A 13,852-nucleotide genomic window follows, 5' to 3' on the forward strand; every position below is an offset into this window, starting at 1 on the left:
TGGGATTAAGGTAAGGACTTCTGACCTGATTTGGTCAGGATGGCCAAGAACTTGGCTGTTTGAGTGGAGGTTTTCTTCTTTGTCAGTTTGTCGTCGGTTGACGGATGAAACAGGTCCACAGCCTCAAGGAGCAGAGCCAGGATCCACTTGTGTACATCAGACGAAAACTTTGTGGCATTCATCCACGTCGTCCTTCTCATCTCGACCCCAAGGCACTGCTCTCAGCTGGCAGTGTCGATGTGGGAGACCAAAGACTCCATGAGGTCCTGCAAAATGGCCCCGGCATCTGCTAGACTGGCCTTGAAGGAAGCTTGCTTGTCTGAAGGGAGGTCGGGAAGAAATTCCCTGAGCCAACGCCACACCGTCTGGTTAGCCGCAGCCAAGAGGGCGTCCATGCAGGCTTTCTGCAGATGCAGTCCTGGAATAGAGTAACAGCGCTTTCCCAAGGACTAAAGGACATTGTCTTTCTTGGAGAGGCAACTGGAGGCAGCTCCCGTGGAACAAGACGACAAAGAGGATGGTTTAGAATACAACAAGGCTGCAGCCACTATAGAGGAATGGTGCTGTGGGTGAGAGGCAAGGAGGATTGGCTCCCTGTCCATCAGCCTAAACCTGATGTCCAACTTCTTGTTCATCTGGGCATTGGCCCTAGGCTTCTCCCAGACCTTATGCACCACCTGCAGGACCTAATTCTGTAAGGGGATGCCAGACCGGATAGTGGTGCGTTTGCCCAAGACCTCTGCTAACACACCAGACTCCTGGAGGGTTTCCTCGGACAGAGGGACCCCCAAGAACTCTGCCAGGCCCTGAAGGTGGTTATGAAAGGCTTTAATGGATGCTGAAGGTTCATCGTCCTGGGCATCATCATCATCATCATCATCTCCATCGTCCACCCTGCCCCCCTTTTTTACAGCCCATGGGGAATACGGGCCCTGGGACACGTGCCAGCAGAGTGCCCCCCAGTTCCAGAGCTGCAGACAGGTCCAACGGTTGTTTGTTGAGGGGGGGCCGTTGGTGGTACAAGAGGTGGTTGGGGGGCCAGAACAACCTGAGAGGCCTGAACCGGTGGAGGGACTGGCACTGGAACCAGGAGCGCAGGAGGAACGGGAGGAATACACAGAGAAGGAAGACGAGGCGGTGCCACCTGCAGGATTTCCTTCAGGAGCCCCTTCATCTGAGGGGAACGCATGAGGAGGAAGCGCTCTAAGAAGCGGTTCTCACAAGCTATCGGATCCTAGGAGCCCAGCCCTCTGAGGCGCATGGCCACTACTCCTGGTCAAAGCGCTGAGGCGCCTAGTGCATGTGGCCGTACAGCTGTGATGAGTAGATGTATCCTTGCGGGGGCAAGAAAACTGCACTGTAGGAACTGCTGCTTTTTCCACAGAGAAGGGCGCTGCGAACATCCTGCAAAACCCATTCGATGGGCAAAAGCATTGGCGGACCACGAGCCGGATTCAAGATGGCTGCCTCCCTGGCAGACTCTGCCATGTGCGGCTGTGCCATTTTGAAGCCTTGCACGGTGTCCTCAGACATGAGAGGATACAGCTTGGGTCTTGCACCCGAAGCAGCAGCATCGACCTCCGAGATCCCTATGGTAGTCGTACAGCCCTGATTCATGACCTCTGAGCAAGCTCCGGTAGACTGGGAGCCCTTGGCACCTGTGCCGGTAGCCATGCAGAGGACAGACTCTTGGAGGTGGCACTCAACGATCCCTTACCACCTGAGGTGGAACACGAGGACGAGCCTGATCGTCCTTCCAAGGACGGCCTGGTAGGGCCTCTGAGCCCATCAGCTTGGGAGCCGGTAGCCTTGAAGTTCTCAGGTCTGTCCCCAGACCGTCCGGAAGAGCCCCCAGGCCCCCTCAGCTTGGGAGTCAGTAGGCTTAGAGGCCTCAGGCCTGCCAGAACCTGAATCTGAGGATTCCCATATCCGTGGGAGCCACAGGGAAGGAGCCGCTGCGCTGTGGTGACATGCTGAACAGAGGACCTACTTTGTCTTGACGAGAGGTCCTGGAGACGAAGTCCTTGAGATGTCGATGAGGAGAAGTGTGGAAGATCTCGCGCCACTGCGCACAAGCTTTTCTTCAATGCTCTGTGACAGAGACCGCTGCAGGCGGAACAGGAGTCCCAGCGTTGGTCGGGCCCCAAGCACAGAGAGCATGGGGGTCCGAGGCTGGGAACGAACGGTCACATGAGTCACATCTCATGAAGCCTCATGCAGTCGGCATGCACCAGGGGTGGCGAGGCCCCGAAGGGAAGTGAAATAAGAATTGATAAAAAAAACACGGAGCAAGCGCAAAGCTAAAAAAAAGTCTCAGCGCTGGCTGCCAGGCCCGACACCGTCCTTGTGAAAAAAGGGACTGGGGTGAGGTGCCAGAGGGCAGGGGGAAGCTACTTTTTTCCTTGTCAAAGGTTCCGATACTGTCTCCACGTTGGGCGATGCCCACAAGGAAGGAGGAAAGTGGTCGGGACCTATGGATATGTTGGGACATGCACGCTTTTGCCTTGCCCATAGGTTATGAAACCAATAAGGGACAGTCTGATCGCCAGAATCCGCTCAATGTAAGATTATATAGCCGAGCGCCCCAGACTTTCAGGGGGCATGTCTGCGACCATGGTCAGTTGGGGCCAGGTTTGTCAAAGCAACGCCTTTTTCAAAGTTCTCCCTCAGGGTCCACCACACAAGATCTGCAAACGGTCTGACATGGGGCACTGGAACTAAGACCACTGACAACAAAGTAGCCACTGCAACGACCAGGCCTCCGCCACTACCAGGATGCGGGAGACTTAAATAAAGTGTGCCATCAACATCTTTGTGGTAGAAAGTAAAGAGATTGGCAGCATGCTCCATGGGCGCATTGAGATGCATCAACCGGCAGGATCCACAATGTTCCGTGTCATGGTGTTACACCAGGCAGTAAAGGCAAACCCTCTAGGGATCCTATACAGACAGTTGCATCACCCACCCCCCCATCCGCAGTCGAAACAGGGCTTGAAGTCTGAGGCCTTCACCTTTGGAGAGTTAGACATGACGCAGTAAATAGTTAGCAGAGCTAAGCGGCATTCCAGAAGCGTACACAGTATGTGGAAAAAAGGAACTAAGGTCATGGGCACAGTAATTCTATTCATAAGTTCCCATGACATCAAGTCCGGTGTAGGGGTGCGCATCGGTGTCTAGACCCACACTGCGCTACCAGGTGCTAACAGGTTTCTAAAGATAGCTGGAGGCAAAATATACAAGAGGAGGAATCTATGGGAGAAAGGAATTCATTCGAAAATGGAATATTGATGCAACCATTTAATCATTGCAAACTTGATCAGGGCTGATTGCTTTAGGATTCCCCCTCCAGGAACATGCTTTCCCCTCATAGAATGCTAGTACCAAACGCTCTGCCTCACATGAACTAAGGAAATGGAACAAAGAAGATCTGGGATACTTACTGGAACACTGGTTGGTGGTTGGAAAGTTGTGACCTGCACTTCTTGGAGGCTACTTAGCTTTGCACCACTTATTACCAAAGAGATTCGTTCTTCAAACTGGCACTACAAAAATAGGACAAGAATCAGAGTGCAAGGATGTAGTTAGAGCAATACATATGAACCATGTTCGTAATTTAAACTCATTCATGTAAACAGTCAGAATTTAAAAGGCAAGAAATCATGTCTCGCTACTAAGCACTAAAACAGGTTCATGTAGTGATTGCATGGCTACTGCAGCTATGTAAATACATCTTGAAATCAAAACACCCTGGAACGTATTGCACATATTTAGCAACAGGATCCAACTTAGACTGAGTAAAGTACATGAGTCATGTGTACACCTGCTGAGCAGATGTATACATGCATTATATGCACACCCGACTGAAAGGAACAAAGAGGGGAGGAGGGGAAGACTACTTTAAAAAAATGCAAAGACCAGTCATCAATGAGAAACAAGCTCAATAAAAGAATGAACATACATTTGATTAATTTGCAATGGCCCTGTAGTGTTGCGCATGTAACCTGAAACTTTGTGTTTATCATGAAACATGTAGCTTTGATCCAAAAGATGTTTTTCAAATTGAAGACATCTCCAAGATCTCTGGGCACAATCTGACCTGGAGATTTTACCAAAATAAATCAGGATGTTCCTTATTTTTTTTTTATTGTCTACAAAGTTGACACCAAAAACCTGTCCCATATATCTTGTGTTCAACATTTTCATATGCACTTCTCTTGCTTAGGTTATCCTTTTAGTCAAGTGCCTTCATTTGCTTTAACATGAAGTGATGGAGGAAAAGAAGTGCAATCTACAGATCCATCATAGGGGCTAAGAAGGTTATTGCATTCTCATATAATTTCCAACACGTTTACCCAGTTAATGTTCCTGCCCCACTAGTGGTAGTAGGATGCGACGGTATGCTAAAAGTAGAAGTGCTAGTATGCAAGGCTGCAGACATCCTCTGGGAGAGCCGACGGACACCTGCCTGCACCACCTGTGTTAGAGGGGGCCGCCGGCACGCATCGGCCAGGGGTGCGCTACGCGAGGACCGCGAAAGAAAGGCTCACTTTACACAGTGGCACCTTCACGCCCAACCAGGCCATAGCAGGGGGCATGCACGGCGGGAATCCCTGAAAAGCCACGTTTGATCTGACGCTGCCTGTATGTTACTGTGATTGGGGGAACTACTGCTGGTCGCCATGCCTGCATGACATGCACCAGCCACTAGGACCTCCAAGCCAGGGCCCCCTTGGGAAATACTACTTCGAGCCGCATAACTCCACCCTGCTGGCGTCATACACTCCCCCCTCCCGCGCCCCCCCGCGGATGGCACTCCAACTCTGCCCTGCATCATTGCACCCTGCCAACAACGCGTGACATGAGTGCCACGCTCAGATCCCATAGTTGCCAACCCTACCGATTTAGGCAGTAGGATACCGCTTTTTAAGCAGTCCTACCGATTTATTGGCACAAAATACCGATTTTATTTTGTAAAAAAAAAAAAATATATTTGTTTTTACATTTTTCTTTGCCCACGCCAGCTCGGCGGAGTCTTTCAAGGGCTCCCCCGAGCTGGCGTAGTGGGAGAAGGTGCGGCATGCAGGCTTTTGATGTCAAAGGCCCCCACGGCGGTGGGCTAAGGGCACCCCTCCGCCATGGGTACCTTTGACAAAAGGCGCCATTAGCCCCCCACCACGCCAACTCAGGGGAGTCTTTCAAGGGCTCCCCCGAGCTGGCATGGTGGCAGAAGGTGTGGCAGGTGCCTCATTGTCATTGAATGCACCCATGGTGGCAGGCCCATTCAAAGACAATGGGCTGCTGACGCGCCCTATTCCTATCATTACCTCCTTGCCTGACTGTTTTTGAAACTTTAAGATTCCTACAGATTTTTGGTCACAGAATATTGGCATGTATGAGATCCCAGGGGAGTAAAAGCACTGGCAGCTTCTGGAGAAGGGTCCGACCACACTCGGATACACCGACTCCCAGACAACATCCAGCCACTTTTAGTGGCGGCGCAAGGGGCTTTCACCAGACTGCACAGACATTGCAGAGCCCGGCGCCACAAGCTGTATTCAGTACACGGACTGCTGTGCAACGGGGGTTCTATAGGGCATGAATCCCTGTGAATGCAGAGAACATCTCAGACACAAGATACACCACAGCTGTTTCTGTATAAATCTCAAAGGGTCTCTCGGCCCCATTAACTGGAACCAGTTAGTGCTTGGCAGGATACGCCCAAAACCCTGCGCACTGTGCGATACAACCCCCACCAACTGCCCCCCCCCCCCCCCCCCCCCGCCTGCTGGGCATTGCGAGATCTGAACTGGCGGGCAACACGGACGTGGACACAGAACTATACCCGATTGAATCAGCCTTGCGCCGCTCTAAACGTCAACAGCCCAAAGAACAGAGCAGACAAATGACACAGAGAGACAACACCAAAAACTATGATCCCCCTATCAAGGGAGCACAACAGCCTTCCACTAACACAAAGGCAATGCCCCCAACCCCTCTCCTTGGTCGCCCGTGTGAGTGCATGCCCCCTCCCCCTCCCCCTGGCCTCAGCACGAATGAAAGCTCCCCACCCCCTCCCCTCAGCAGGAATGAATGCCCCCCACCCCCTCCCCTTGGTCACAGCGTGAGTAAATTCCCCCCTCCCCCTGGTCTCAGCACGAATGAATGCCCCCCACCCCCCCTCCCCCTGGCCGATAGTGTGAGTGTATGCCCCCCTCCCCCTGGTCTCGGCACTAATGAATGCCCCCCACCCCCTGCCCTTGGTTGCCAGTGTGAGTGAATGCCCCCCACCCCCTCCCCTTGGTCACAGCGAGAGTGAATGTCCCCCTCCCCCTGGTCTCAGCACGAATGAATGCCCCCCAACCCCTCCCCCTGGCCGATAGTGTGAGTGTATGCCCCCCACCCCCTCCCCTTGGTCACCAGTGTGAGTGTATGCCCCCCACCCCCTCCCCTTGGTCACCAGTGTGAGTTTATGCCCCCCACCCCCTCCCTTGGTCACCAGTGTGAGTGAATGCCCTCCACCCCCTCCCCTTGGTCGCCAGTGTGCATGAATGCCCCCATACATCTCAAACTCCCCCTGCTGCCCCCACCCCCTCCCCCTGGCCTCAGCACGAATGAAAGCTCCCCACCCGCTCCCCCTGTCCTCAGCAGGAATGAATGTACCCCACCCCCTCCCCTTGGTCACAGCGTGAGTAAATTCCCCCCTCCCCCTGGTCTCAGCACGAATGAATGCCCCCCACCCCCTCCCCTTGGTCACAGCGTGAGTAAATTCCCCCCTCCCCCTGGTCTCAGCACTAATGAATGCCCCCCACCCCCTGCCCTTGGTCACAGCGTGAGTGAATGCCCCCCTCCCCCTGGTCTCAGCACGAATGAATGCCCCCCCACCCCCTCCCCCTGGCCGATAGTGTGAGTGTATGCCCCCCTCCCCCTGGTCTCAGCACTAATGAATGCCCCCCACCCCCTGCCCTTGGTTGCCAGTGTGAGTGAATGCCCCCCACCCCCTCCCCTTGGTCACAGCGAGAGTGAATGTCCCCCTCCCCCTTGTCTCAGCACGAATGAATGCCCCCCAACCCTCCCCCTGGCCGATAGTGTGAGTGTAGGCCCCCCACCCCCTCCCCTTGGTCACCAGTGTGAGTTTATGCCCCCCACCCCCTCCCCTTGGTCACCAGTGTGCATGAATGCCCCCATACATCTCAAACTCCCCCTGCTGCCCCCTGTATGTCTTATCCCCCCCACCCCACCCCTCCTCTCCCATCTATCTGAAGAGGGACAGGTGGGGAGATAGATGAGGAGTTTGCGGCAGCGAATGTCCATCAGAATGAACATTACTGAAGGGAAGTAATATGTTCTTCTAATGGACTCCTTCCTGCCATGGATACCTAATCTAGGAAACATTCCAGAGCACTACAACGACCCAGAGGAAGGATGGTAGCAAGGACACCAAGTAAATGAGAAAACTCTGAAGGAGAGCTCTGCCGAAATGAGCGTCATGACCAGGCATAGAATCCAACTGTGTGCAAGGAACCTCAGTTTTTGCCGCTTGGCAAATATCCAGAACAGGGACACCGTTTTGCAGAGCCAAGGTGGCGGCCAACCCTCTGGTAGAGTGAGCCCTGAGAACCACAGGGACCTCCTTGCTGACCCAATCGTAGCATTCTGAGATGCAGAGAAGGATTCATTGAGACAGGGTCGGTTTGGTAACAGCACTGCCAGTTTAGGCACCCGTGTAAACAACAACATTTTTGTGATTGGTCCTGTTCTCCCGTGTCTAAGAGACCTAGGACTTGAGGGCCTACAACGGATACAGCCGATGGAAGCACTCCTCTGCCTTGGAAGGATGAGGTGGAGGGAAGAAGACAAGTAGATGGATCTTTTGAGAGAGATGGAAATCCGAGGCCACCTCCGCAAGAAAGGAGGGCCTAACTCAATGTTGCCTTCTGCTTGGAGAAATCCAAGAAGGGATGATTAACAGATAGAGCCTGGATCTCATTCAACAGTCTAGCGGAACTGATGGCAACCAGGAAAATCACTTTAAGGGTGAGCAGTCTTAAAGAACAAGAAAGAAGGGACTCAAACGGAGTGGCCATTAAACAGGTCAACGCTACATTTAAAATCCTACGCTGGAACAACAAACTGGCATGGGGGAAGCCTATTGGAAAGACCCCTTGGCAACTGGATGACCGTGGGGGATATTTAAAAAGGAGCCCTGCGCTGGTGTTTTCTTGAAGACTGAAATGGCTCCAAGATACCCCTTCACAGTATCAATCTGTAAGCCCGCCAGGGCCAAAGACAGAAGAAATTCCACACACAGCGGAAATGGATCAAGTAAAAAGGTTCAAGATCCCACTCCCTGCACCAAGCCGAAAACGTCTGCCAACTGCAGGCATACATGGATTTGGTGGCGGGTCTTCTAGCAGATAGGAGCACATCCAGAACCTCCGACAAATCCCACTCCCTATACCTCACCCTTTCAGCAGCCAGGTATGCAGATTCAGGCTGTGGAGGTTCGGGTTGAGGACCCTCGCCCTCTGAGAAGGAGAGGAGGGCCATCCTCTGCGGAAGATGCCAGGGAGGGAGGATGGCTATGCCCAGCAACCCCAGGACCAACAATCTCCAGGCCCAGTCTGGAGCGATCAAGATTATCATGGATCCGAACAGACACAGTCTCCCGGGAACCAGCAGAATGACCGGGATCGGCGGGATCGCATAGAGCAGGTCGAAGTCCCATTTTACTTTCAAGGAATCCCCCAGCACTCCGACAAGGAAATCCCTGGAGCAGAACCACCTACACTTCCTTTTTACACTGGAAGCAAAGAGGTCCACCTGGGAGTACCCCCAGAGGGAGAAAATCTCCTCCAGAACTTCCTGGCAGAGATCCTACTCATTGGAAACCAATGACTGCCTACTAAGAGAGTGCCCTAGAATGTTGTCATTGCCGGCCAGATGGGTGCTGTCAGAGAGACACTGTTCTCCAGAGCCCCGAACCACAACTGCATTGTTTCTCTATAGATAGGCAAGGAGCCTACGCAATCCCTCTCGTTGACAAAATTCATGGCTACACTATTGTTCGTCAGGACCAGTACCGTCTTGCCCTTTACAGATGGGAGGAAAGCAACCAGGGCCAGCATCATTGCGCTCAACTTCAACAGATTGATGTTTTCCCGGTACTCTGATGGGGACCACAGTCCGCTCCCTATAAGGTCTTGGAGATGAGGGCCTCTGCCTTTCAGGCACACGTACGCAAGTAGAGTCACTTGAGGCCCAGGTTGACAAAAAAGCAACCTCTTCAGGACGTTGTGCTTCACAGACCACAATTGCAGGCCTCTGGACACACCCTCAGACCAGTAGAATATTTGTGATTATCTTGAGCTCTGAAGCCACTGTAGCGACCCCAAATGCAAAGGCAAGCCTCTGGCACCACCAAGATGCACAATGTCATAGGACACAGCAAGCATAGGAAAGCTGAGACCAGAACTGTTTCCCGAGTCTGGAAAACTTGGACAATCTTAAAGATGTTCGCCACTCTGTGCTCTGGCAGGAAACCCCGACCCAGGAGAGCGTCAAAGATCGCCTGATAAATCAGAGGAACAACGAAACCTGCCACTTCTCGAAGTTCAGGGAGAACCCCAAGCGGTGCAACAGGCTGCCCACCCGGTACAGGTGTGCCGATACTAGATATGGTGACCAAGCTCAGACAAGCTAGTTGACATGAATGCCTTTCTTACTGAGGCGAGCCACCACTAGTGCTAGTAGCTTGGTGAAAACCATGGGTGTGGAAGAAAGGCCAAAAGGAAGAACCCTGAACTAGTAGGGACAGTTTCCCACTTTAAAAAATACAAACTTTATTTATTCCGCTGACTTGCAAAGTACATTAACTGCATCACATAAATAGCACACATCATCACACATAATGGTACAGTGAGTCATTATCACAAGCGACGAAAAGGGGCTACGGATCTGGCATGGGGATCACTGGCCCCTCGCCTGCTTCCGGGTCTACATTGTTAGGATTCAAATATCGCCTCAGAGGGGCCCAGATATCTTTAGGGCGGCACGCCAGTGCAGTTCCTCTAGCGTAGCCGTCCTCGCATTCATATGTGTCAATCAGGTCTCTGAACCATGTATGAATTGTGGGGGCATCTTTCGCCTTCCAGTGTCTAAGGATACTGCGTTTGGCCACTGCAGTCGCCACTGAAAAAAGCCTTTGTGTCTCGACAGCGAACTTGCCAATATCTCCCAGGAGGTATTTCAGAGGTGTAGCGGGTATGTGAATCTCTAGGACAGCACTTAGATGAGTGGCAACTTCCTCCCAAAATCGTATAGTGGGCGGGCACTCCCAATACATATGGAAGGAGTTAGCCTCAGGGAGTAGGCATTTGGGGCACAGGGGGTCGTGTGGTTTTGTCAAACTTGGCGATCTTTTGGCAAACTTGGTGATATGTAGGTGGTTTAAAATGTTGTACTGGACGAGCCTTAAGTTGGCATTTAGTGACACTGATTTGGTGAATTGGCAGAATCTGGCCCATTGCGTGTCAATTGCCGTTCCCAAATCCCTCTCCCATTTAGATTTCATTGTATTCTGTGAGGGGCTGTGAGATTGGACCGTATTATATATCTTCGAGATGGTGCCTTTGAACCCGTCTCGAGCCATCATATCTAGTATGAATTTGTGGGGTGGCGGCTCTGTGGGGAATGATGGCCATTTATGTTTCAGTGCCGCCTTCAGACCATGGTATTGTACGGTTATCGTGAGTCCCTGTCCAAATCTCCTTTGTGCCGTATCTATGTCTAGGAATTTCCCATCAGGGAACATGTCCCCTAGCTTCAGGACTTTGCCTGGATCCCATTTCCGTTGCATCGCGGTGTCATCTGTGGGGGTGATGCCCGGATAGTTCCAGATTGGGGAATGTGGCTAGTACGGGTGTATGCATCCCACACTATGGTATAGCGCCGCCCATGCGGTGCAGGTTGTCGGATCAATCTTTCCCTGGTTTCCATGTTTCAAGGCAAACACCATGGAGCGTAAATCAATAGGGGCAACTGCTGGTCTCTGTACTTGTATATGGGTGCACACTTCCGTGGTCTGAGACCAATATTTGGCACAGTGGGATTGTGCTTCGTAGTAGTATAGGGTAAAGTCTGGTGCAGCCAGTCCCCCCAGTGTTTACTTTCTCACATAACTTGGCCCAGCTTTGCCTGACCGTACCCCACCCCATACAAAGTTAGACACCATTCATTGCAGTTACACGAAGAGCGTTTTGCCAGGCCATATAGGTAATATTACTAAAGAGGTATAGTAGCTTGGGGACTACTACCATCTTGAGTAGGGCGATGCAACCATACAAAGAAATGGGGAGTTTGTTCCACAACGTCAGTTTAGTCTCGAGCTGTGAAATGAGGGGGCCATAGTTGAAATTATAGAGCGCATCCCTGACCGTAGCTATAATTATACCAAGATATCGGGCTGTGTTTGGTGACCTCCGGAATTGTGCCATGGCCATTTGTCTTTTGGCACTCTTTGTCAGTGGGATTATCTCCGATTTAGATTGGTTTATTTTATAGCCAGAGAATCTAGCAAACTCTGTAATGTCTTACATGATCGGTGCTAGGTTGGTCTTTGCGTCCGAAAGGTATAATAAAGTGTCATCTGTGTAGAGTGAAATGAGCCGACTGGCTCCTACGATCTGGATGCCCCGGGCCTGGTGCTTGTGTCGTAGGTGTGCCGCCATCCCCTCTATCGTAAGGGCAAAGATTAGGGGAAATAGGGGACAGCCCTGCCGTGCCCCTCTCTGTACGGTGAAGGCTGGGGATAGGGTATGATTAGTCTTGATTCTAGATTTAGGATCTTTATATAATAAACAAATAAATCTTTGAAAGTATGGGCCAAACCCCATCCTCCTTAGTATAGAATATATACCAGGAGATTGAGTCAAACGCTTTTTCAAGCGTGATTGCCACCGCCTCTGTTCCTGGGTCTAGTTGGGCTATGATCGTGAAGAGTCTCCGTAGGTTTAAGTATGTGGATCTAGTGGGTACGAATCCAAATTGGTCCGGGTGTATCAATTTGTTCATGCGGAGGAGGAGCCTATTGGGTACGACCTTGGCATACATTTTGGTGTCTGTGTTAATTATTGAAAGGGGGCGATACGATTTGGGGTCTTGCAGGGGTTTATTTTGTTTGAAGAGAACTGTTATAGTGGCTTCCCTCATCGAATCCGCGAGTGTGCCGTGCGATAGGGATTCTTCCCATACCTGTAGCAGTCTGGGGGCCAATTCGGTTGAGTAACATTTTTAGAAGTCAGTTGGGAGTCCATCTGTGCCAGGGGCCTTTCCTGCTGACAGATCTCTAATTGCCTGTCCAATCTCTTCGACTGTGACGAGAGAGTCCAGTGTGTCCGTGTCTTTCTGCTCTAGCGTTGGTAGTGGAATAGCGGACATGTATTGCTCCAGGGCTTGAGTGTTACTTGGATCGGAGTAGAAGTCTAAGAAGATTTCATTGACTTCATCCGGCTTGGTGTGGATGGATCGGTCCAGGCCTCTAATGGATGTGATTGGCTTAAAGCCCTGCTCAGACTATCACATTTGCCAGAATTCTGCTGGCCTTATTGCCCTTTCTGTACCGCCTGGCTTTGATTGGCTGTGTAGTGTATTTTATTTCACGCTCCGCCAGGGCTCCAAATCTCTCCAGTTGCTTTTGCATTGGCTGAAGGGTCTCGTTGCTTGGATCTTGTGCGTGTGCCTTTCCCAATGTCCGGAGGGTACTTTCTGTCTGGTTGAGGTCATTCCTGATGGTTCTTTACATGTCCAGTGTTTTGGATAGGAGGTGCCTTCTTGTCCAGACTTTAAATGCCTCCCAGATCGTAGCGTGTGATGCCACCATGCCCACGTTAAAGTCAAATAATTCACCAATTTCTGCTCTCAGTGGTTCTATGACCGTCTCGTCGCGCAGGAGGGACGGCGGCATTCGCCATGTGCGCTGTATTGTTTCACTGATTCCAGTGTTTAGTTCCATCAGCACCGGCGAATGGTCTGAGATTGCGCGTGGTGAATGGTGCAGTAGCTCACCTGTGGGACGAGTTCCGCTGAGATTAGCCAGAACTCTATCCGTGAGCTGGAGGCATGTACAGTAGAATGAAATGTATATTCCTTCGAAGTCGGGTGTAGTTCTCTCCACACGTCTGCCAGTGGTATCTCCAACATTCTCTGCAGTATGGTCCTGGCTGCTTTTGAGTGGGGCTTAGGGGTTCTAGTTGATTTGTCGATGTGGGGGTCCAAGATCGTATTAAAATCACCTCCCCATATAATCCTAGCCTCCCCATGGGGTGAGATTAGTGTCATGCATTGCAGGAAGAACTCAGGGGTGTCAATGTTTGGACCATATGTATTTACTAGCATTACTTCCTGGTTCTGGATTGTGTCCCATATAATCACAAATCTGCCCTCGGTGTCCACTATTGACTTTGTGAGTTGGAAGCCGGTTCGGCCATGAATAACTGTTAGAACCCCTCTGAAGTGTGAGGAGTATCCTGTGCCGATTCTATGGGGTCCCTAGTCTTTGGCAAAGGATTCCACTACCCCAACCGTTGCGTGTGTCTCCTGCAGGTACAGTATATCCGTCCTGTGTCGCTTGGCATAGGTCAGTATTTTTCTGGCTTTGATGGAGTTTGCCAGCCCTCTAACATTCCATGATAGGAGTTTCACATTAGCCATTGATCCTGTGATAGCCATAAGTGCGTACGAGATGGACTGTTAAGTTGCTCATTGTGATGCATTGCGCGTAGATCCTGATCCGGTCGTCAGCTTTTTCTCTTTTAACCCAACACCCCTGCCCCCCTCCCATCCCTCCCTCACCATC

The 13,852-nt window shown here is 51.5% G+C and overlaps 1 protein-coding gene across 2 annotated transcripts in view; it reads right to left on the reverse strand.

Annotated features, from left to right (window-relative positions):
• Positions 1-13,852, reverse strand: part of TTC3 (tetratricopeptide repeat domain 3) — a 2,698,168-nt gene that overhangs the window by 301,292 nt on the left and 2,383,024 nt on the right. For both annotated transcript variants that reach the window (XM_069636090.1, XM_069636092.1), the window contains exon 41: positions 3,441-3,542. In XM_069636090.1, the coding sequence (XP_069492191.1) occupies positions 3,441-3,542 (102 nt within the window). The remainder of the gene's footprint in view (positions 1-3,440; positions 3,543-13,852) is intronic.

Source organism: Ambystoma mexicanum, chromosome 7p (genome assembly GCF_040938575.1).
Source record: "Ambystoma mexicanum isolate Mex_15411 chromosome 7p, UKY_AmexF1_1, whole genome shotgun sequence".
Taxonomy (NCBI): domain Eukaryota; kingdom Metazoa; phylum Chordata; class Amphibia; order Caudata; family Ambystomatidae; genus Ambystoma; species Ambystoma mexicanum.